This window comes from Callithrix jacchus, chromosome 2, assembly GCF_049354715.1.
Source record: "Callithrix jacchus isolate 240 chromosome 2, calJac240_pri, whole genome shotgun sequence".
Taxonomy (NCBI): Eukaryota; Metazoa; Chordata; class Mammalia; order Primates; family Cebidae; genus Callithrix; species Callithrix jacchus.
This window is the reverse complement of record NC_133503.1, coordinates 132,498,021-132,522,000: the sequence shown is the minus strand read 5'-3', so window position 1 is coordinate 132,522,000 and position 23,980 is coordinate 132,498,021. Positions and strand designations below refer to the sequence as shown.

General features: G+C 45.1%; 1 protein-coding gene across 4 annotated transcripts in view; it reads right to left on the bottom strand.

The window, feature by feature from the left end:
• Window positions 1–23,980, bottom strand: part of LHFPL2 (LHFPL tetraspan subfamily member 2) — a 155,438-nt gene that overhangs the window by 11,705 nt on the left and 119,753 nt on the right. For 3 of the 4 annotated variants that reach the window (XM_035291341.3, XM_002744833.6, XM_054252154.2), the window contains one exon: window positions 10,542–11,156. In XM_035291341.3, coding sequence (XP_035147232.1) covers window positions 10,542–10,974 — 433 coding nt within the window. In that variant the 5' untranslated portion in view covers window positions 10,975–11,156. Of the gene's footprint in view, window positions 1–10,131; window positions 10,218–10,541; window positions 11,157–23,980 lie in introns of all 4 variants that reach the window. The other variant, XM_054252155.2, reaches the window with a different exon arrangement.

Here is a 23,980-nt window from a genome sequence, read left to right as displayed (position 1 = left end):
ACGATCTATCTGGAAAACTATCCATTAAAAATCAGAAGTCTTACTGTGACATAGATGCACTTGTCCCATTATAAAAAACAGCACTGTTCCAAGACTGGCTGGAGGCCTGAGCTGCAATTCCATTGGAATCGTGCTGACAGTGGTAAGGAGTGTTTCTATTCCTCAGTTTCTCTCTCTCCAGCCCCAGCCCCATCTACAATCAGTGCCTCTTACGCAGTCGTCTACACTTTGGCAGTGTTGACCAGCTTCACGTGCCATTTCTGATGCCCATTTCCTAAACATCACTTCTTGGAAGAACCTTCTGGAAAGGTCTTCTATAGTAAAAACGATAGATTCCAAGTAAAGATGCAATGGAGGTGAAACTATAAACACCCTCTCCCAATTTCATAATATACATTCACAATGGCTACTTTAACTCTAGTTGGAAGTTTGCAGAGGTGATTAGAACCTCTTAATAATCATGAAGATAACGTATAATAACAATGGCAATAATACATCCTTGTTGAGCACTCTGTGATAGGCATTGGTTACACACTTTAAATATAATTCACATAGTCCTGAGAGCAAACCTATGAGGTTGATACTATTAGTATCACTTGACAGATAAGGAAACTGAGGCACAGAGGGGCTAATAAAGGTTACACAATAATGGCAGGACAGGGACTCAAATTAGAGAATTTGGCTCCAAAGTCCACTTCCTGAGCCTTCACACTAGACTGCTGTATTACTGCAGACCAGAGACTAACTTGCAAGACCAAAGCATTTGTCCAGCTGAAGAGGGGAGATTGATAGGCACTCAAAAGCTGGCTTAGTTACATGTATGAGGATTAGAAAGCAGGTGATAAGGAACCCATATCAAGTGAGAAAACCACAGGAGTGCTGTGAGGGGTTATGCAGAGGGGAAGACTGCACCAAAATAAAGGGTTGCTAATCCTACGGCAAAACAACAGCAAGATGAAGAAATTCCATCTCCACCCTCTCTTCCTTTTGATCTGATGCCACTTTGGAATGGCTGCCCTTGGCCCAAGCAATTTCCAGAAAGAAGTCTAGTGAACAGGTCAGAACAATGGAAGGCTCACTATGTGTGAACCTTGTGCAGAATGTGCAGAACACCTGTGTGAGCAGAAAACTGTGAACAAAGCAGCAAACCCACTGGACCAGAAAGGGAAAAAAAAAGATGTAAACAAATATAATCAACTGACAGCTTAGTTTTTGCTGAGATCCTGTATGCTTGGGAACTATTTGAAAATTACAGATCCACCCAGAACAATGATGCCAGCCACAAAATGATCCACAAAGAAAACACATGCAAGATAGCCATCTATAGCCAATCAGACAAAATCAGGTAACGAGCATCTCGGTCAGGCCACTGTTCAGCCATCGCACCTTCTCCAAGTAGCCTTTCTCAATTCACAGAACAGAGCTGAGGATCTTTGTCTTTCCTGACTGCCTTCTGTCCCTGAATCCTTGTACCACTATCCGTAATACAGTGGGTGTTAAACCCATGTCAATGACAGATCTGCTTATTCCTTATGTCTACGTGCAGGGGGAGCTGCTCTTAATCTCGGGCATCTGGCTCTGGTGAAATCTTGCTTATAAAAACTGTAAACAGCAGGGGGTGGGAGGCGGGAGGCAGGATCTCTTCCTCCCACCCAAGAAGAGTTCTGATTCTGTGCCCTACAAGCCCAAATGAAATTAGCAAAGGTATTCAAGCCTGCCTGTCTTCCTCAAATGCCAGATGAGCCACTATCTTCAGTTAGCCATTCAGAATCTAGGGCACTTAAACAGTATTTATAAATAAAAGAAATATAACAGAGTATGAGTAATTCCACCCAAGAATTACCACTTTTAGTTAATCTATACCTTTGCCCATTAAGGTTTTTCAATAACGTTTTCAAAGCCCAAGCAGAATTTAGTTTCAGTGATAACCAGTTCTGAAGTGATTCTTCAGATGATGGCTCATCAGTTACTTATGCCATAACTGTCCAGGAGGGCTGGGTCTAGGTCGGAATTGAGACTTAATGCCATTCGTTGCATCCAAACAGTTGTCAATTTACAGCTGAGCCTAGAAGAGACTAATGAGTGGCTCCACAGATACGTGCCTCTGTCAGTGAACATACATTTACCGAGCATCTACTATGTACGTAGTGGGCTCCATTCTGAACACTGGAGATATAACTCTGAAAAGCCACATCACCCCCTGTGGGGCTTCCTTATATACTAAAACGGTGGTTCCTACAGTTTCTGGACTTTATAGTCCAGAAAAATTGTTGAGAGGTCAACATTTTTTATTTTGCTGGAAAGGACACTGAGGATAGCCGTTACTATCTCCTGTTACCATTTCATAAAAGAAAGAATATTTTAATACAAGAAAGGTGAAGGATGTAACCTGAAAATAAAGGACAGTTCTTTGAAGTGAATACATTCAGCTTGATAAAATCTTACTACACTCACTCAACTTCCTTGATTTTGCCATGAACTGGGAGATACCTTAGCACAGTGCAGATCAGCGCTCGTTCAAAGGAAGCAACTTGTGACTGAGGACCCTTCTGCGGGGTAAGAGGTGAGAAGTGCAGAGGGTACCTGTGTTCAGATGCGGACACCTTTCTAAGAGCCTGTTTACTGTGCAAGTATCAAGATGCAGGGTAAGGAGGCTCTAAATCTCTTTGAGTCTAGGTCCAAACTTGTTTTTGTTACATCTCATTTTATGTTTTAAGATGAGGTCTCACTATGTTGTCCAGGCTAGCATGCAGTGACTACTCACAGGCGTGATCACACTGCACTACAGTCCCAAACTAAGTGATCCTCCTGCCCGAGTAGCTGGGACCACAGGCGTGAGCCTATGTGGCTTACTCCATCTCATTCTAAAGTTTCAGGAGTTTGTGGACAAGCTAAACCAGGCTTAACCACGACATTTAGTAATGCATTTAGCTCCAGGGGTAAGATCAGGAGCTAGAAGTCAAAGGGTTTACTGGCAATAAAAGGGTGTTTGTGAATGACTACAGCGTCTTTAAGAGCAGATTATATCGGCATGCCACTTTAGCACATGATCACTAATATTAGAAGTTTTTAATCAGTAAGCGTTTCAGAGATGAGCGAGAGAAAAAGGGAAGGAACTGGTTATTTTCAAGTGCCAATTAAAAAAAAAAGAAGCTTGCATTAATGCTTTTGCTGTTTCTCTAGAGAAATCTAGTAGAATATCAATTTTCTACTAAAAATACTCCCATGATATTATAATTGGCAAGAAGAATACTCTCCATGGTGGAGGGAAGATGACAGATGAACATAAATAGAATTCTTTAGAAGACAATCAGATCATAGTTGTCATAAAAACATCTTACAACCAATGTCCCCAAAGGAGGTTTCTGTTATAATTACTCAAAATTAATAGCCATCAATTAAAAATTGTCTGATGCCCTTAGGACATGTTGAGAAAAAAATCTATAAGAAAGATGCAGTTTTTCTCCATTGTTGAAGCCTCCCTCTTTCTCAGCAATAATTCCTGTTTAAAAGGAAATTACTTCCACTGGCAGTTTTTAAAGTCTTAACTCCTGAATTGTTGAAATACATTTCAACAAACTATCCAGATGATTGCTTCCCATCAGTTAGTGATGAAGCCTTACTTTACGTTCAGGGTGAAAAGCTGTTTGTTAAGAGGCTTATATGCAGCTGGAAGAACTTTATGAAATATGTTCTCCATAAGTTATTCATTGGACAGGCGGGGTTACGAAAGAGCTCCTGCTTGACTTTAATCAAAATACACTGATAATTCAAAATAAGTTACCAAGATAAATAAAATGCAAATGTAATGTGTAAAAGAGTAAAAGGCACTTTTAAAAAAAAACCTAGTTACTAAGCTATGCAATTTCTAGGGCAAGTAAATTTCTTGTCTGCTGCGGTCTTTGGGTACAGAAAATGTTAAGTAATTCCTACTACAACAAACCAGGTGATATCATTTCAACACTAGGTCCCTGAGCTTGGCCTCTGTCACTCTGAACACACAGCCACTCTGCATTTTTATTTGAAATTACTTAAAGTTGCCAACACATGTTTGTACTGATTCTCAAAGTATTTTAATACTGGCTTTGTTTTCTCCGCATGGGTATTTTTAGATTAATCTGTAATGGTGGCCATGTAATAAAGCTACTGGGAGGACCATCTACAATAAATGAGCTCATAAATGTGGCTGATTGTAGCTCAGTTCTTCACAGCAGATGTAGATTATTTCTGAAGTGGCTTTACAGCTTAAAAGAGTACCGCCTTTGCATTAAGCCCCAAAAACAGACTGCCCGAACTGCTCATGTAAATATTCAGAGCCATGCTCAAATGATCATATGTTAATGTTAACTTGAACATAGGTCATCCATGGCTCTGTGGTAATTTATGTCTACAATTAAGTAGCTGCCATGGAAAACATTTTATTTGCATATCAGTTGCTATATCAGAATTTTAAGAGAATTTACAATTTTCTTCCAGACTTTCCAACTCATTCTTTAAAAACAGGTCCCTATCTCTAGATTTACTAAATTAATACCTGCTTGATCCACTTGCTTTTCAGCAGTCTTTTTAAAATTTAATGATATGGTTGAACTCTTCATTCCCTTTATATATTATTATTGTTTTTTTTTTGCTTCTCTACGGTGCAGTTTATGAAATGATGACTCTCTAGTGCAGCCTGGGAGTAGAACTCGAAAAGCTGTAGACCTGCGTCTACAGGTTTCTGCACATAGTAGGCGTCCAATAAAAGTGCCTGGGACTGAAATTTAATTCTGATCTGCCTTCTCATAACGTGTGGATTTTTTCACTTTTTACCAAGGGACTCCTAAAGGCTGATGAGTTAGGAAACGTGTCCTGTCAGTGGTATCCTTAAACCAATGCAGACACAGAACTGTTGGCCCTGCCTTCTGGTGGAGACATCATCTGTTTGGAGAGCCAGAAACCACAGGCCTCCCTTTGGCAGCCAGAAGTCTCCAGGGCCTTGTGCTTACCGGGATGGAAAGGAAGGGATGCTCCCTCTTCCCTCCCCATGCCTCTTTGAGGGTGTTCTGAAGGTGGGCAACCAAGGTACACCACCTCAAAGAAAGCCAGGTGAGTTTTTCAGGAGCAGGATTCTGAGGCAGGGCTCTGTGTGAGCCAGGCATCTCCTTCCCTCTCCCTATGCTCTCCAAACTCCTGTTCTTATTTCTCTCCTCTCAGTGGCTGACCTGGTCTTTTGGGCCTGGGAGTGAATGAGTAGGGCATGAGAACAGTCACTGGGTTGGGCTGTGGTCATAACCTTGATGCTTAAGGTGATTTTTTACCCTGTGTAAAAAGCAGTAAGAAAACCAAGTCCCAGATCGTGATCAGCTGCATTTCCTATGCCCGTTCGTACTTCCACGCATCAGATTTATGACAAAAGCAATTCTATAAGCAGCAAAGGCAAAATCCCCACTTGTCTTCTTTCTCAGCTTCTCCTTTGATTGCTTTTTCTTTTTTCATGTTGTCCCCTTCACCCTCAATCATTGCTCACTTCCAAAAAGGCTGAGCCTGCACACACCAGGCCCTTAGCCACCACTGCCAACGCCATTCCCACGACCACACCCTCCACCCCAGCCCTGCAGAGCAGGGTTCAGCCCCAGTGCAATCTATCTGATCAGACTGGTGGGGCAGGTTGCTAAGGGCATCCCATTGGACTGAGACTCATGCAGACAGAAGGCCAGAGGGAGAAGAGAGTGTGAGAGCCAGCCCGGCATAAAGGGAAGCCTGGAAGACAGCAGGCAGCCGGCCGGTGGCTCATGATCATGGTGGTCCCTGTGGAATAGGCCCAGCCAGCACGAGTGAGCCAAATCCTGAGCTCAGTCTAATGGCTTTGGTCCCAAACCTGAGTCACTGGGGATTCCATGGACTTCTAAGAGAGCCCTAAACGCATTTCCAAAAACAAACTGCTTGATGTTGTCATGGAAAACCTGGATCTTTGCATTCTACAGTTTCACGATGGATTACATCCAGGTCACAACCTAAGGAAGACAGCTGGCAAAAAGCCGACCCTGCTGGCTGATCACCCGGCTTTTATAATGAATCCCAGAGGGATATGAACCAATGTGTGTTGCTGTCTCTGCCAAGTCCGTGGACAAGTTGTCACCTCATGAAGACCAATCAGCCTGTGAGTTACTCCGCCAGGAGAATCTCGGAAGCCACCTGCAATCAACATTCAACTGGAGAAGCTGCCCCCAGAAAGCGAAGGAATGGAAAATGTGTGTTTCAGGAAGAAGGGGAGTGGGAGGAAGGAGCTCTTTGTTTTCAATTTGACTGCTCTCTCCTGCTTTTTAAAAAAATGATGTGAGGACACCCCTAGTCACACCAAAGCCACAGGACTGCTGTGTACCCTCCTGCCTGTACACAGGCAGGCTCTTTAAGGACAGGGAAAGACCCTACGCACTGTATTTGTGTTTGATTTGAACAGAATAAGGTCGATTCTAAAAGCTACAAGATATCCCTGTTCCCTTAGAATGCGACAAATCTGGGAAACAAAAAAATATACCAAAACTTGCTAAGAAAGCAGAAATACTATTATAATGACTATATAGTCATTATATAGTCACTCACTATTTAAGCACGATGCTTAAGCCTTTCTCATATATTATCTAATCTAATCTAATCCTCAAGACAGTCCTGAGGCCTATACTACTGTTATATCCATTTTACAAGTGAGAAAACTACCGCTTAGAAAAGTGAGGCACATTAGTCGGTGTTTCATAGGCACATTCAGGTGAGGCTTGAACCCTAATTACGAGGGCATGTGCACAAGTATTTAGAAAGTGTCAGCTGCGTGTCCACCATTAGGCGAGGCCCTGAAGGCAGATGCTGCTACCTGGATTCACTTAACAGGCAATAATTACATTTCATGACTGTTTAAGTTAGCCCCGAGTTTGGGATTTCCACTGAAGTAGCAGATTCTTTCACACCCAATTTCTAAAATCAGAATATCAAGATTTTGATGATTTATGCTGTGTTTTATAGACAGTGAAGGCTACACAAGCCTACGGCCTATTTATATCTTAAAATTAGGTGCAGCAAAAAAAAAAAAAATGCTTATGATAATTTTTCACGCAATCACATTTTTGCCAAAATGTAAATTGTAAGAACAAACACAGTTTGAGTGTACTTCTGAAGAATCCTTGTGTTGCTCTGGCAATAGCCTCCATTCTCACCATTTACTTCAGTGTTGAAGAGATCCAGGGCTGAGGGAGAGGGGGCCGGGGGAGAGAAAACACCGATGCTCACAGTAGCAAGTCCTTGCTGAGGCTGGGGCTGACCAGACAGAGGCTATCACAGATTGACCAATGGGAGAAAGCAAGCCAGCCCCTTCACACGCAAGTATGGCAACCTCCTCTGCCACAGATTCAAGAAGCACAGCCACCCGACATTGGCTTGGGGTGCATGATGAGACCTCCAATAGGGGAGAAAGTGCCCACTGAATATCCCTTGCAGATGTGACCCCCAAACATGAGAAAGATAGCTCAGTCCCTCTTTTTCATGATTTCTTCTCTGAGGGGTGATGCTAAGCTGGAAGGAGAAAGGAAACCAGTTCTGTCCTATATTTCAGCACCTAGTCTTAGGAGGGTGGCTCCTAGACAGTATTCAAACTATGCGGGCATCTCTTCCTCCTGCCAATTAAAATTGTGAGTAATTTCAGAATTTTTGAGATTATGCATAAGTAACAGGGGTAGAGAGGAAGTTAAAGTTTCTAGACTGGAAAGAGGCAGATGAGCAGCACCCACCCTCAGGAGTGCTCCTACTTCTTTCTCCTCAACCTTCCTAGAGGCCTTGTGCAGAGAGAAAAGTCAGAAAAAACTCACTGGAGGCTGGGTTTGGTGGCTCACGCCTGTAATCCCAGCACTTTTAGGAGGCCGAGGTGGGTGGATCACCTTGAGGTCAGGAGTTTGAGACCAGCCTGGCCAACATGGTGAAACCCTGTTAATACTAGAAATACAAAAATTAGCCAGGCAAAGTGGTGGATGTCTGTAATCCCAGGAACTTGGGAGGGTGAGGCAGGAGAATTGCTTGAACCCGGGAGGCGGAGGTTGCAGTGAGCCAAGATCATGCCACTGCACTCCAGCCTGGGCAACAGAGTGAGATTATGTCTCAAAAAAAAAAAAAAGAAAAGAAAAGAAAAAAAATTCACTGGAGTGTTCCAGTAATATCTGAGAGCCACAATAACCTTTATGCAAGAACGAACACCTTGCCGTTAATAGGCTGCACACCGCAGCACCCAAATCTGTTGGACTAATCTGCATTCAGAGACAGAATTCACTCAACACCTTATTCCAAACTGCATGTAAATAGTCTTGAAGGATACCTATGCTCTGCTTCTGAATGACTGCCTAAGACAGGTTTAGTGTTATGGCCCAAGATGTCACACTCCTTCCAGTAAAGGGCCGCTGGCTTGCTAGAAGGTAGTGAGATCACCATTAGGTTTCTCAGGATAAAAAGCAGTCCTACATGACAAACCAGGAGTCTGATCTACATACTGCATACCAATAAAGCCCATACTAAAGCCATGAAATCATCAAGGATATGCAAATACAACAAAGCCAGGGAAAACTAAATAGAAATCCCTGTCCCTGGTCAACCAGGGCTCTTCAGCATTAATAAACTGTGTGTGCTGGCTTCCCCTGCTACATGTTTGACTCTTCGAGAACCTTCAGTAACACTTCTCTGCAAAAGTTTTAAGAGAGGCACATGCACACACACACACCCCTGGGGCACTGTGTGTCAGAGGAGAATACAACGGGGACATTTCTCTGACAAGAAAGTGATGGATCAGTCCTGAAACTCATGTTTATGATTTCTCGGTGGTGAGATGACAAGCTGAAGGGGAGAGACTTCTTCAGAAGTGAGTCAAAAGGGGACAATGAGCTTCACAGGATCAAATTCTAAGCCTAAAAAAATCTAAAGGAAGGTCCTATTTTCTAATCTCCCTATTTTTCAGAAGGAGAACGCTGAGACCCAGGGTGGTACATTTATCTCAAGTGAAACTGCTCATGAGGAGCAATGCGAAACACAGAATCCTGGTCTCCCAAATTCCATGAGTGCCTGGGTCACTTGTCGTATGGCTGATCCTGGCAGATACAGAGATGAGGGTCCTGAGACTTGTCCCTTTGGGCCAGAAAGATTAAGGGACCTGGTGTCTGGATGGCGTATTCCCCCATGAAAGCAAATCAGAACTAAGGGGCAGGCCCTCTGTCATTTCTCTTGGCCCATTACTTCCCAACCCCCACCTCCACCCCACACAGGGGCCCCCTAAGATTTGAAGAACAGCAAACTTTATCTTATCCCGTTTGGGAAAAAAACTGTCATTTGATCTGTTTATTTGGAAGCCAGCTCTGCTGAGCTCAAGAGTTTGCTATGAGACTGACTAGAGTTAATTCATTTGGGGGCTGCTTCTTTACAGCCCTGGACACATGGCTCAGTGCATGGCTTTATTCTGAAGAATCCTGTGCACACAGCTTTAGAATTTGTTGAGGGATGAATCACTTGTGCCCTTCATTTAGGGTTGTAGGTGGTTAACTCTCTTCTTAGAGTCTAGATTAATAACTTGCTTAAAAAGTAAGCACTTGTTGCCTGAATATCAAGGCAAGAGTCTATTCCTCTACTTCCTGGGGATGTCTTCAAACTCAGCCGTCTTTGTGTGTACATGAATTTTTGTCACCCAGAACAAGAATCTTGACGCCTAGACAGATTGCTACCTTGTTGGTTCAGGACCCACCTTTCAAACCCACGTGGGGAAGCCTGTGAAAGTGCTGGTGGCAGTGGACGTTTCCCCAAAGCTCACAGGCTTCTACCTGGGACCACTGCAAAGTGCTCATACTTTCCTTTCCACCCATTTCTAACAAGCTCAGTGAGAAATTCCCAGGATATGCAGCGTTAGCTTGCATTTTCTGATCTGAGTGCACAGAACCTTCTGTCTGTCAGGCTCCAGGAGACCGACAATTTAAACCAGAACGTCATTAAACACAGAACAGCTGATACTAATTTCTCCCCAGCCGTGTCTTCCCCACCCACGCTGAAATCATCTGGAGGCCGGAGCTGAGAGTGGATGGGGGAAGCAGGCTTGCTGCTGCTTAATGAGCGCCCCCCCCCCCCGCTTACATTCTTCTTAGCATCCAGTGCTTGCTGCAGGTGGGACTCATGCTCATCCGAATTCCTCAGGGAATTGCACTGAAGTGGAAAGCATGCTTTAAATTTAATGGGAAAAACAAAAAGTAGGAGTAGTTACTCAAACTAAAACCAACAACTTAGACCCTGAGGAAATAAGCAATGAGGAAGACCATGTGAGACCAGAGAAGAATAAGCCTGCGTCTTCCTGCAGGGTAAGACGGGAAAGAGACATGTGGATAGCACACAAACGTCGCCTAGAACAGAAGGGGCAAAGGAAACCTGACTAGACAGAAAATGGTCATCTGCAAAGCTGACAGGAAGCACATGCCCAGTGCCAGAGTGCGTGGCCCGGCAGCTCTCTATCCCTCCACTCCAGGCAGCCCGAGCTCCTGCCCTCTTACCTGCAATTCCTTGCAACAGCCCACAGACATTGAAGATGCTTTTCTTCATGATGCTCTGCACACACATGGTGAAGACGGACACCAAGGCCACCATGCAGAGAATGAAGATTCCCACCGCCAGGAAAATAGCTGTGGCCTGCCAGAAGCCGCTGGCGATCTCGCCGAAGCTCTCAGCGTAGGGCCCGCACAGCGTGTCCCGCTGGAAGTGCTGCACCCCTGGGTTCCGGATGCAGCGGGCGTAGATGCCCAGGGTGGGGTGGTAGGGCTCAGGGGAGCCTCCCCCAGGGCCTGCCGGCTCCACGCCACCGCCGCGGCTCCTAGCTTTCCCGATCAGCCAGTCTGCGCTCATGAAGGCAATGAGCTCGGCAAAAGCCACCACAATACTCAGCAGGGTCCAGAGCATCGAGCGACAGGTGACAATGACATGACACATATTGATGTTCCAGGCGAAGAAAGAGTCAGGAGTCCACGGAGTTAATCAAAAACAGAAAGTCGGTGAGGAAGGAGGCTCGGGCAGCCCGGGAAGGAAGTCGCAGCTGCAGTCATTCACTCCTGCCGGCTGCGCTCATGCTGGGGACAGCGCTCCCGGACCCAGAGCACCGCCTGTGGCCTCACCTAGGGGAGAGGGAGGGCGGTTAGCAGCGCCGCCAGGCCAGGCCCCGCCCCGCCTCCCCTGCGCGCAGCGACACCCTCCAAGCCCAGCCCGTGCCCGCAGAACCCTGCCAGCAAGCCCGGCCCGGCTGGCATCCCAGGCGGTTGTTGCCTTGGCTGCGTTTCTTTGTTTCAAGTTCTCCCTGACCTCACCGTACTCAGAACTCTCGGTGGCAGTGAACCTTATCTCTAGGGAGCACGAGAGAAGGAGGTGGCCAGTGCCAAGTCTGCTCCCAACCCAGGGGGCACTGTCCCGTTGCTGCTGCACTCTTAGGACAGGGCTCCTGCTCTGTCATCTTTTACTGGAAAAAGTCAAGGAGCACAGGGATCCAGAGAGAGGGAAGCAGGACTCCCAATGAGCTCTATTCTCTAGTAGTGGATTTTTTTTTTTAAGTTTGCAAGACTTTGTGGCTGCTGTTTTGGTAGAGGTGAGCTAAGTTCTGAGAAACTTGCACCAAGAGCTTTTGCTTAATAGTAAAGAGTAGCAATACCGCACTTTTATTCTCTGGAAATTAAATTTCTAGCAGGAAATTAAGTGTGTTTGCTTCATAGGTAAAACAATCCCATGAAAAAGAATAAACAAAACATTGCTCCCACACCTATATTTAATCCATTTTTCACAGGGTGATTTTTAGACAAAATAATTTACACTAATTAAAACTCAAAGGGGGGGGAAAAAAACTCATAAGAGTTCATGACTTACTTGGGGAAATTATTTTTAAAAGGCATTAATGACTATTAACTAAGCATCATTACAACTGAGTGGACTTGCTGACAACAGAACCTTGTCTATGAAGAATGCATCCCTTGAATTGTCCCAGTTCATCCCATGTGCCTCTCTGCCTAAGCTTCCATTCACCCCAGGTCTGGAACTCAACATGCCCATTGTTCCCAATTTCACAGAGGCCTCATTCTGTACCCAAGGACGAATGACTTCATTCCCAGAAGACATTGCTCCAATGGCTCAAGCCTTCTTCAGAGAAGCCCGGACTCTGAAACGGGGGCCAGCAGTGCTTGTCTGCAAAACCATTTTCTGCCCCATTCCAAGGCCAGGAACAATCATGCAGCTCACATCTGGGCAAAGGGCCCTGCTCTGAATGATTAGATCTCATTAACTGAGGTCAAGTCAACTCCATGAGAACTGCAAAGACCCCCCCCCGCCCATCCCCGCCCTGGCATGTTGGGAGGTGGGTGAGGCAGGCAGTTATTGAAGAGGAAGAGAAGCAGGGAAATGAGGAAGCCCAGTGTCAGCTTAAAACGCCCATCGCTATACTCTGCACCAGCTGTGTGCCTGCTGGCTGACTTCCTCCTAGTGAGCCAGTGACTCTACTCATCTCTTGAAACATGATGTATCTTAAAATCCTCCTATCACTGTAGCTGCTCTACAAGATGCTATTTTGGGGACAGTGCTAGTGCACTACTAGGCACATATGCACTTGTCAGGGTGTGTATGTGTGTGTAACAGGGCTGTGCCAAGCACTGGGTACAGGAAAGGAATTCATGGGTTCCAAAGCCAGCTCCAGCACTGGCCATGTGGAAATCTGACTTCCCAGAGCGTCCTCATGTGAGCCGGTAAGGATAGCCCACCTCGCCAGATTGTTCGAAGGAATGAACAAGAACCTACTGAAGCACCCAGCCCAGTGCCTGGCAGAGTAAGTACTTAACACATATCAGCTCCCTGCCCTCAGAAACTTTTCCTGTAACAAAGATGACACCATTCAGACAACTGTTGATCCAGTGGAGATACCCAGTAGATTACAGAAACCCAGCACTGTACAGAGAAAAAATTAAGCACAGGCTACTTAGAGATGGACGAGTTACTTGTGTCTAAACTCACCAGGCAGAGTCCTGGTCTTCCTGTTTCCCCACTACCTCATCCACCTGCCAATCCAACTGGTGGAGATAAATTAGCATTCAGCCAGAAGGTATATCCTATTCCCACTCACTCATTCTCAGCTCCCTCCTCCACATGGTACCATACAGAAAGCCTTTTGAGACAAAAGTTACTAATATTCAAGGGCTTTAGAGGAAACTGTTTATAATGAAAATGATCATTTTAAAAGAGAGCAAGATAATAAGCCACAAGGACTCCCAGGAGGCCCTGAGAGGCTGCACGTGCCCACCAGGCTCACAAATCCTTTGAGGCCAGAGGTGGCAAGCCCAGTCTTTTGAGAGCTATAAAGCCTTCCCATTTGGTTAGAAAACCATGTTATTGTTATGCCCAGCCCATCTTTGTCCCATCCCTTTTCTCTGTTAAAAAAAAAAGAAAAGAAAAATTACATTTGAGACGGAGTCTTACTCTGTCTCCCAGGCTGGAGTGCACTGGTATAATCTCAGCTCACTGCAACCTCCACCTCCCAGGTTCAAGCAATTCTCCTGCCTCAGCATCTGGAGCAGCTGGGATTACAGGAGCACACCACCACGACTGGCTAAATTTTTGTTTTTTTCATAGAGATGGGGTTTCCCCATGTTGGTCAGGCTGGTCTCAAACTCCTGACCTCAGGTGATCTGCACGCCTTGGCCTCCCAAAGTGCTGGGATTACAGGTGGGAGCCACCATGTCTGGCCCAAATGTAATTTTTCAATGAGAACATTCCTATTTGTCCTCTCGCAGAATTGAAAGGCTCCTACAACCTCTTGGGTGACTTGTATTTGCATGACTACTCCAGTGTCCACTGCCCTGGCCAGAAAGCTCTGCCCAGAGTCAGGAATGCAATTAGTTTGCAGCTTCTGAAGAGAAAGGCTGTAAAAGTTCAGGAGAGGAGAAGATGGGACATCTGGGCTTAGCAAAATGCTTGAGGACAAACTGAAGGCAGGATTACTTAAGGACCCATGTACTTAAGTTAAAATAATATATTTCCCTCTCTTTTGTGCTAAAACATTTCCTTATTCACTGCACCAAATTCTCACATCCATACAGGATTGGCTGGGATGAGGCCTTCATTCTTGTTTCCAATGGGGAGATGAGACGCTCTGTTTTCCCTAGTAAGCTTGCTAACTGCCACCATCATAGGAACAGTCGTGATACGCAAGGCTGACTGTCTAAAACCAAGGCTTCCTGGAGGCTGTGATACGGTTTGTCTGTGTCCCCACCCAAATCTTAACTTCAGTGGTAGCTCCCATAATTCCCACATCTTGTGGGAGGGACCCAGTGGGAGATAACTGAATCCCATACTGTTCTCATGGTAGTGAATACATCTCACAAGATCTGATAGTTTTGTAAGGGGTTGCCCTTTTTGTTTGGTTCTCATTCTCTCTTGTCTGCCACCACACAAGACATGCATTTTGCCTTCCATCATGATTGTGAAGCCTTCCCAGGCATGTGGGACTGTGAGTCCATTAAACCTCTTTTTCTTTATAAATTACCCAGTCTTGGGTATGTCTTCATCAGCAGCGTGAAAACAAATGAATATAGGCTGCAAGCAAAGTTCTCAGGGTGGCAGGACAAGGGACAATCTGGAAGTACAGCAGGGTCTTGTGCAGTGGTCTATGCTCTGTGAAGTGTCCCAGTTTGGCCAGGTGCACTGGAAGGCAGACACCTGCTGAGACATCTGTATCCAAGGGAAAGAGATCCTCATTACAGAACCCTGTTAACCAAAGGGGTACAAGGCACAGCCCTCCTTAGCCTGGCATCCATTGCTATTAACCATAATACCTGCTTCCACAAAGCCCACTTCATAAACCAGGCCCTCGCTGCCATTCCACGTAAAAGACTTCTCTCCATGAGCCACTAAATACATTTCCCCCCAAGAACACACCACCTTACTATTGCATCCCTGGTGATTGTGGATAGTCTGGACAGCCCTCTGATGTTCAGAAAATGATGACTGGCACAACAGTATGCAAAGTAAAGCCTCTTCACTTAAAAAAAAAAAGTGAGAGATGAAAAAACAAATGAGAATCCTGCAGAAACCTACATTAATACCGTAGAATAGATAGCAAAGAGAGTTTCCAAATGGCTGGTCTGTGGGAGTCAGTCCTATGTACAGATTCTTCCCAAAGCCCTAATTTGAAAAGGTAGAGCGAAGATCCTCAGGAAAGCTGAGCCAGGATTTGTCACTTAGATCCCGGGTCTATCTTTGGCAGCTTCCTGCTATCAGCAGGGAAGAAAGTACACGTGAAGCCAGAACCATCCAGTGCCCATCTGTTGGATCACCCAGACAGAAATTCAGCAGCAAAGTTCACATCTACCTGGAAAGAATGACGGAAACCAGAAGGATGTCCATCAAGGCTGCATCAAAAACTCTCACTCCCCACCATGATGGAAACAGCAAACCCAAAGAATGAGGACAGGACAATGTTTTCCAGACCACCACCTTGCTTACTCACCCTGGTTCTGTTTTTCAACTTTATTATGAATGTTTTCAAACATAGATATAAGTTGGCAAGAACAGATAATGAACACCCATATACCCAACATCCAGATTCAACATTTGTTAAAATTTTCCCATATTTGTTCCATCAGTCTATAGCATACAGACACACTTTTTCTGAACTATCTGAAAATGAGTTGCAGATGTTTTGACACTTCACCCCTAAATACTTTAGCATACACTTCCTAAAAATAAGAACTTTTTCCTACATAACCACAATAAGATTAGCACACCGAAGAGAAATGACAATAAACCCCTTATATCCAAAGCCTACTTCCTACTCAAATTTCCCTACCCCTGCCCTGTTTTTAATAGCTGTTTTCTTAAAACCATGACTCAATCACGGCTCATGCAATGCATTTGATTAGGTTCTTTTAGTGAAGAATAGTCTTTCCACCCCAACCTATTCCACACCATCCCCATTATTTTCTTCCTGATATTGACTATTTGAAGATACTGGGCTAATTATCCAACAAAATACTCAACAATTTGGATTTGTCGATTTCCTCATGATTTCATTTCAACTTGTTCTCTATCCTCTATTTCAGAGAAACTGGAGGCTAAATCTAAAGCCTCGACTGGTAGATTCTTGGCCGATCTCTGTTTTCATTCTTGCAATCTCCCTCTAACTCATGAATCCTGCAAGGTTCAGCAATATGGCCTCCATCCCTGTTTCTTCTGCAAGGATGAGAGAATTAAGTGAAGTAGAAAGCATGTGCTTTTGCCTTCTAAGAGTTGGAAAGACCCTCCAGAGTGAGGCTTCTTAAAGTGTGGGTTCCTGGACCACGTCCCAGAGGATAATGACAGCTACCTGTTTTAAAAAGTACATTCCTGGTCCCAAAGCAACCACTGAATCAAACTTTCTGGGCAGTGCCAGAATCTGCATTTCTATCAAGCTCCCAGGAGAGTCTTTTACAGAAAGGCCACTGTGAGGCAGCATGGAAAAGGTCAGTTCCTTGGTATTGGGGATGGGAACTGAAAAGCAGAGGCTGGAGAAGTGTGGTCCGGCTCAGTCAGGAGAGACCCAGTGGCCACGCCACCTGTCCCCTGCACAGCTCATGATGCCTCCCAAGTCACAAAGCCCAGTGACTGTAGGGAAACCAGCTGTTCTCCCAGCTCATATGTTGTCTGATAATCCCCGTACAGCATGAAATGAGCTGCCCAAACATTCAGGTCCTTTTCTTTGGAGGACAAAAGCAGCTTTCAGAACTGGAAGGATAGTGTTGGCACAAAAAGCACAGGACCTTGCATGACTTAAAAAATCTCCAAAGGAGGTTCTGAAACTCTCACTTTGGCCACCCCGTAAAACACACTGACTACAGAAATACAGACATCTTGATTAAATATTTAAGAGGAGGACCCCAGTGCACTAACAATTCTATTATTTTTCAGGTTGCAGTCTAAACATGTTCAACCCCTCCTGCTTTTGCCAATTTCCTTGGCTTCACTTCTGATCAACCCCTCTCCTCCATCCCATCTCTGACTTCCGGGAAAACTCTGAAGCTATGGTTCCCAATTAGGGGCAATTCTGTCCCCACCCCAACCCCGCAGGGGACATTTGGCAACATTTGGGGGTAGGGGCGTGTGCTACTGGTATGTGGTGGACCAAGGGCACTGCTAAACAAAAATGACCTGGCCCCAAATGTCAGCATTGCAGATGTTGAGAAACCCCACTCTGGACACTTCTCACAGAGGGTAATTTTGAATGTATAGGAGCAACTTAAGATGATTTTTCAGATCTATTTTTAGAAGGCATATATATATATATGCTTTGTTTTTTGAGACAGTCTTGCTCTCTTGCCCAGGCTGTACCATAGTGGCATGACCTTGGCTCATGGCATCCTCCGCTGCCTGGGCTCAAGTGATTTTCCTGCCTCAGCCTCCCGAGTAGCTGGGACTACAGGAGCGTACCACCATGCCTGGCTAATTTTTTTGTATTTCAGTGGAGATGGGGGTTTCACCATGTTGGCCAGGATGGTCTCGATCTCCTGACCTCGTGACCTGATCACCTCGGCCTCCCAAAGTGCTGGGATTGCAGGTGTGAGTCATCACGCCCGGCCTAAAAGGTCTATTCTAATGAGTATGTCTATAATCTGGGCATTCATGATATTTACTAAACTAAATATATATTTTTAGTTGTTGTTCTCCATTTTTAAAAAAAGCCATGCTAGTTGGTATGTCCAAAATGACAGGATGGACAGGGACTGGGGCCCTGGAAGCCAGGGCAGACTGACTCAGAACCTAGTGCCCGTGAGCCTGTCTTTCCTGGGGTCCTGGGTGGGCTCTACATCACATACTAAAGTTAACTTGTTTTCAGAAATCTCTATTCTGTAAATGGCAAGGCCCCCCACTCATTCCTGTTAACCTTTATTCACCTACACCCGAGGGGCCTGGACACGCGCTCAGAAAACTGCATGGTTGGCCCCATGGCCTTTGCTTCTCTCAAACTCCTCCCCCAGAGTTGGCTGGCCACTCAGGAGGTACTCAGGTGGACTTGGCCACCCCAAATCTCAGGGAATCTCCAAGTCCTTATGAGGTAGACCTATAGGATTTTCAGGCATTCTGATTCCTACCTGACCCCTCTTCTCAAAGATGCTTCTCTTCTCTTTGAACCTATTGGCATTCTCAGCTGCCAGGCAGCCCCTCCCTCCAAACACACCTGAACGAGTCTCTTTTCTTCTGGGCATGGGAGCCCCAATGAGCTCTCTTGACCCCATACTTACTGTCAAGTTTGTTCTTTAATGCACCCATCATGGCCAGCCATAGATTTCTTTCTTGATGCCAACTCTAACTCCTCCTGTATCCAATTAATCTACCTCTGGGCACCCATTTCTAGAGAGGTCATTTTCACCCTCCTGTCCTGAGGTATCTGTATTAGTCTATTCTCATGGGTTAATGAAGACATACCTGAGACTGGGTAATTTATAAAGGAAAGAGGTTTAATGGACTCACAGTTCCACATGGCTGGGGAGACCTCACAATCATCGCAGAAAGTGAATGGGGAGCAAAGGGATGTCTTAAATGGCAGCAGGCAAGAGAGAATGTGCAGAGGAAATGCCCTTTATAAAACCATCAGCTCTCATGAGACTTTATTCCATCATGAGAAGAGTATGAGAAAAGCCCGCTCCCATGATTCAATTACCTCCCATTGGGTCCCTCCCATGATACATGGGGATTATGGGAGCTAAAATACAAGAGGAGATTTGGGTGGGGGCACGGCCAGACCCTATCAGCATCTACAGCCAGGGATGGAAGGTCCACTTATCTGGTCCTATTTTCTAAATGATTCCTTCTCTTCTAAAGCCCACATATACATTTTTATTTGTTTCCCGTCTATTTCTACAAATGTCCTCATCTAAAATCTCTTTAGGGAGCAAGTCTGTGTGTGTCCGTCCATCAGGCAGGAGAGGCTAACGAACCCACCTCTAAGGTAGACACTATAATCTGATTTGGCCCAGACCCCATAAGCTGGGCCATATGCCTATACCTGCACAGACCGTGCGGTCAAAAGCATTTTCAGTTTGTTGACATGAAACTAAAACTTCAATTTCAGGAATTGCCTTTTAATGCCACTGCCTTAAAGAATTTTAAATGAAAAGTGTTTTCCAAATTTACAATGAATTCTGTGATATCAGGCAAAATATAAGTCTTAAAGTAAATGTATTGTGTCTTTTCAGGATAAGAGTTTTAATTAAGAAAAGTAACAGGTCAGGGCAGTGGCTCACACCTGTAATCCCAACACTTTGAGAGGATGATGTGGGTGGATCACTTGAGGCCAGGATCAAGGTTCCCAGCATTTTTCAACATTCCCTAATGAGAATGCCAAATTCAAAACTGTAGAAAGGTTTATACTTTCCCCATTTATTAACTAGAGGAATTCCCCAAATATTTAGGATTCATATTATGCTTTGAAAACAGATGGGCTTAAGTGCCGCTTCCAAAGGGATGTACACTCCTCAGGGACCGTAAGCTCAACATGCAGCTGCTAGTCGCCCCAGGTTCTTTTGAATACAAAATGATCCTTCCACTCTGGGCAGCAGCCTGGCCTGCAGGACTGAGCTGGTGTAATGACTCAGGAATGTGCCAGCTGGGAGGCGGCGCCCGATGAGCGTTGCCCACTGCAGCATAGATGAAGTCACTGCAGGCTCAAAGTTCAAGATGGTCACAGAAAACCTGTTTTCAAAAGTCTAAACCCTTGGACTTGTTCATATGATCCCAGAATCCTCTTTCTGGGAAGAGGGACTTATTATTGTAGCTTCTAACAATAGTGAGGCATAGTAAACAGAGATAAAGTTCAGCTGGATGTCTCAGAAGTAGTGAGTATGTGTCAGGAAACCAGGCCATTTAAAAACAAAGCAAAAGGCTGAGCAGAAATGGCTTTGCGTTCATTTCTGTAAGAAGAGACGCTTCCCAACTCCCTGTTCCCCAGCGGCTCACCCTGTACAGGCTGCTAAGCAAGGTGGGCAGAATCCCATTCCACACCCAGTGCTATCCACTCCCAGGGACTCCAGCTACCCTGCTGCTCCCCAGGACGAGCCAGGCTGGAGAAGGTGAGCACTGAGACCCCACACAGACCTCCATAAGAGAGCGGTGCAGGGTGAGAGAGCCTGTGGGAATCTATGGGGGAAAAACTAGCCTGCATTTTGGTTAGGTGGTAAAAAGGAGCATGCCCCTGGGGTGCTGACAGACACTTCTCTGATGTAGTTAGGACAGATCTCATCACAGCAAATCATTGCCCACAGCCCTGATCGCCGCAGGCCTCGTGAGAAGACATCCATGTGTGGTAGAGCAGTTCCTTTTTTCTGTCTCCCACAAATGGGGTGGCTGATAATTCTGTGTTCCAGTATAACACGGCAACAGCCAGACCCTGCCTCTGGGGAGGATCTGTCAGGCTTCAGGAATGGTACACAGGACAAAATCCCTTGCCTGCACCCCTGCAGGGCAATGAGCTCATCCAGAAAGGCAGCATGCAAGAATGATTCAATCTGGAGGCAGACTCTTAATCAGAACCCTCGTTCTACCACGTCCTCAGTAGTGACCTTAGCCGAAAGTGGGCCCATGTTCCTCAGTTCCTGTGTCCGTAAAATGGAGTAATAGCTTACCACGTAGGGATGTTGTGAAGATCAATTAAGTTAAAATAAGTACCAAGCTTAGAACAGCACACGGCAAGCACTTCATCCATGTGGACTATCCCCTGCAGCAGGATCCCTTGACCCAGCATAATAAACACAACCACTTCCGGAGTTGTGTCTCAAGCATTCCTTTTGGCACTTAGATCTTCTGGTTTTGGAGCCCATCTGGCATGTAGGTAATTAGCCTTTCCTTCAAATATTAACTTCCCCATGTAAAAGGAGGCATACAGCAGAAAGGATGTAGCACAGAGCTGGACCTGACTCGATGTTATAAACTAGGCTCTAGCATTATCTTGCTCTGTGTCTTTGTTTGGGCAATAAACGTCACCTCTCTAAGGACAGTTTCCTCATCTCTAAAGTGGGGGTAAGGAAAGTTACTGCCACACTTTTTGTGTGGAACAAACACTGCATGGAGAGCCAGGTATAACTGTAAGTACCAAGACACAGTAGGAATCATTACTATGACCATCATATTGGTCAACTTTATTTTTCTGCTGCTTTTCTTCACAAGGCCACAAAAGCACCTTCTATTACCATTCTAACTCTCTGTAGAAGGAACTTTGTACAATGGCAAAGTAATCGACAAGGGAAAAGACCCACCAGGCAGGCAGTCAGGAAAACACGGGTCTGACCCAGGCTCTCAGCTAATGGGTGTGTGACCTCGCACGGCTCCGCTGCCTACTGTGGCTTCAATGTCCAAGGCTCAAAGTGAAGGTGATGGACTGGCAGATCACCACTGTCACTTTTAGCTCCAAAAGTCAGTCATTTCAACCTCTTCTATCTTCTCCCAGACTAGAGGTTCCTCCCAGAGCAGACAGCTCCCTAAGACCTGCTCCTCTGGAGAAGGAGGTCTCTGGTTGGAAGGGAGATGGGGAGACCCCACAGGTTTTGAGGAATGGCAAGGGACAGCCATGGCTGATGGAGAGCTGAGCAGCCATGGCCGGGGCACACCTGTGGGTACTACACCAGGGGGTGGCCAAGGGCCTTGGCCAAGGGTGAGGGCCTGGCTCCCTCTTCTGCTCATCTGTTTTTTCCTGGGGTTGGAGAACCTAACTCTAACTTTTATTCTTGGGAATAGAGCAGAGCATTCGCCACTCCAGTCTTTAGGCTAACCACCAAAAATGAGGCCCCCCTCTGCCCTGGGCTGCAGAAATGGACCCTGCCCTTAAAGGACCCTTACTCGGTTCTGAAAAATCACCAACTGTTCCTTTCTTATATACTTTTGTTCCCGTTTCAGGCAAGTAAAATGCTTGGAATCAGGAAGAATTTGATAGCTGTATACCAAAGGACATGGCAGAATACAAAGCTTTAACCATTTTAAAAAGTATTTTATTTTGCTTTCTTATGTATATCAAGAAAGGTGCCAACTGGTTAACACATACATCTCAATTGGAATTCTCCAGCTGAAGAGCCAGCAATATGGGAGACTCCTTTTTAAGTAACTTAGCTTCAGGCAAGAGTCAGTATCCCTTTTATTTCAAAACATAAACTGTATGAAACTGTCCTATAAAATTAACGTTTGCTGTTTATTCTTCATTCCTCAGTGAATTATTCAAATCAAGCAGTGCAATTCTCTCATCAGTTATAAATGGCCTCAGAAGGCTGATTTACATCTATCCAGGGCAATTTCTGATAAGTATTTTTATTAATGATCTAATAAAATGTCTTGTTTTGTTATCAACCAAATGATTCAAATGATGTTTTAAAATAGAATACTCCAACTCAATAGTCCGGTGATGAAGCTACAGAGCCGACATTAATTTAAAGTGATTTGCAATTTTATTTGGCATTATCAATAACACCATGGAGACACTTAAATTAAAAAATATATATTGGCTGCCATGCTGTCAAAGGCAACATTTTATAAGGTTCAGTAAAACTGATCTGATTACAATGATAATCACCAATAGCAAAGGCTGGGGTAAGAAGTTCTGAAAGGAAAAACTACTTGGCAGTCAGTCACGCACATCTGAAACTGACAGGAGGGCTGAAAGCTTGGACTATGAGAATAAAGCTATGTCAACAACAAGAGTGACCCAAACATGTCCACTTTCACTCCTAATTTCCTGACTTCTGCTCCAATCCGCCCTTTAGCAGAGATGGCCATTCATAAAAGGAAGTGGTGAAGCATCTCAGGCCTTTGTGATCTCGGCAAGAATGAAAATGCAGACCTCCTAAGGCGGGCCATATGGAGCGGGGCAATAACCCTATGCTGTGTGAACACAGGACCCCACTCTCACCCCAGGAAACCAAGGACCCAGGCTCCTAACAGATGTGATGGATTTCTGGGGTAATAAGTGAAACTGTGTCAATTCTGCAAAAATAATTTTTCCCAGAACCCAGAATGTTTGCTTTTTCCTCTCTTCTCACTAAAGCTCATGCTTCTTGAAACTACCACTCATTAAACATCAGCTAAAACTAAAGCATTTAAAAAGGAGTCTCTCACACTGGCTGTGTTGGCTCATAGCTGTAATCCCACCACTTTGGGAGGCCACAGTGGGTAGATCACCTGAGGTCAGGAGTTCGAGATCAACCTGGCCAACATGGCAAAACCCCATCTCTACTGAAAAACCAAAAATTTAGCCAGGCATGGTAGTGGGTACCTGTAGTCCTAGCTACTCAGGAGACTGAGGCATGAGAATCAGTTGAACCCAGGAGGCTGAGGTTGCAGTGAGCCAAGATTGTACACTGCCCTTCAGCCTGGGTGACAGAGTAAGACTCTGTCTCTAAATAAATAAATAAATAAATAAATAAATAAACAAACAAACAAACAAACAAACTGAGTCTCTCATATTTGCTGACCTCCCATTGGTTATCACTGTGATTACTAAGAGCCAACTTTTACTGAAGCAAGCACTGAAGTTTAAAGTGGTAAGGCAATTCAGACACCTCTAGAACCTAGTATCTTGTTCACAGTAGATTGTCCAAGTTTGAAGTCCTGGACAATGGGGGTGGAGAGAGAAGGGAGGGAAGGAGCCCGAAGATACTCTTACTACCCTCCAGAAACTGTCATTAACGCTGGAACCAGGAAATACACAGATATAATAAAGACCTGAGTCACTGAAGACCATAACTAGGTCACTGAGAACTCAGTGCTCTGAGGTGGGGTGGGGCAGGACTGAGGGGTGAGACTGTGGAGAAAACCAAGATAAGGTTTTATCAGGGATATAACATCTGGGAAGTAAACACATGGGTAATTCAAATGGGAGAGTTGTGGTTGAGGGGGAGAAAAAGGTTGATGTTTTTCTGCTTCTGTTGTATAACCCTAGATGGTTGCATAAAAG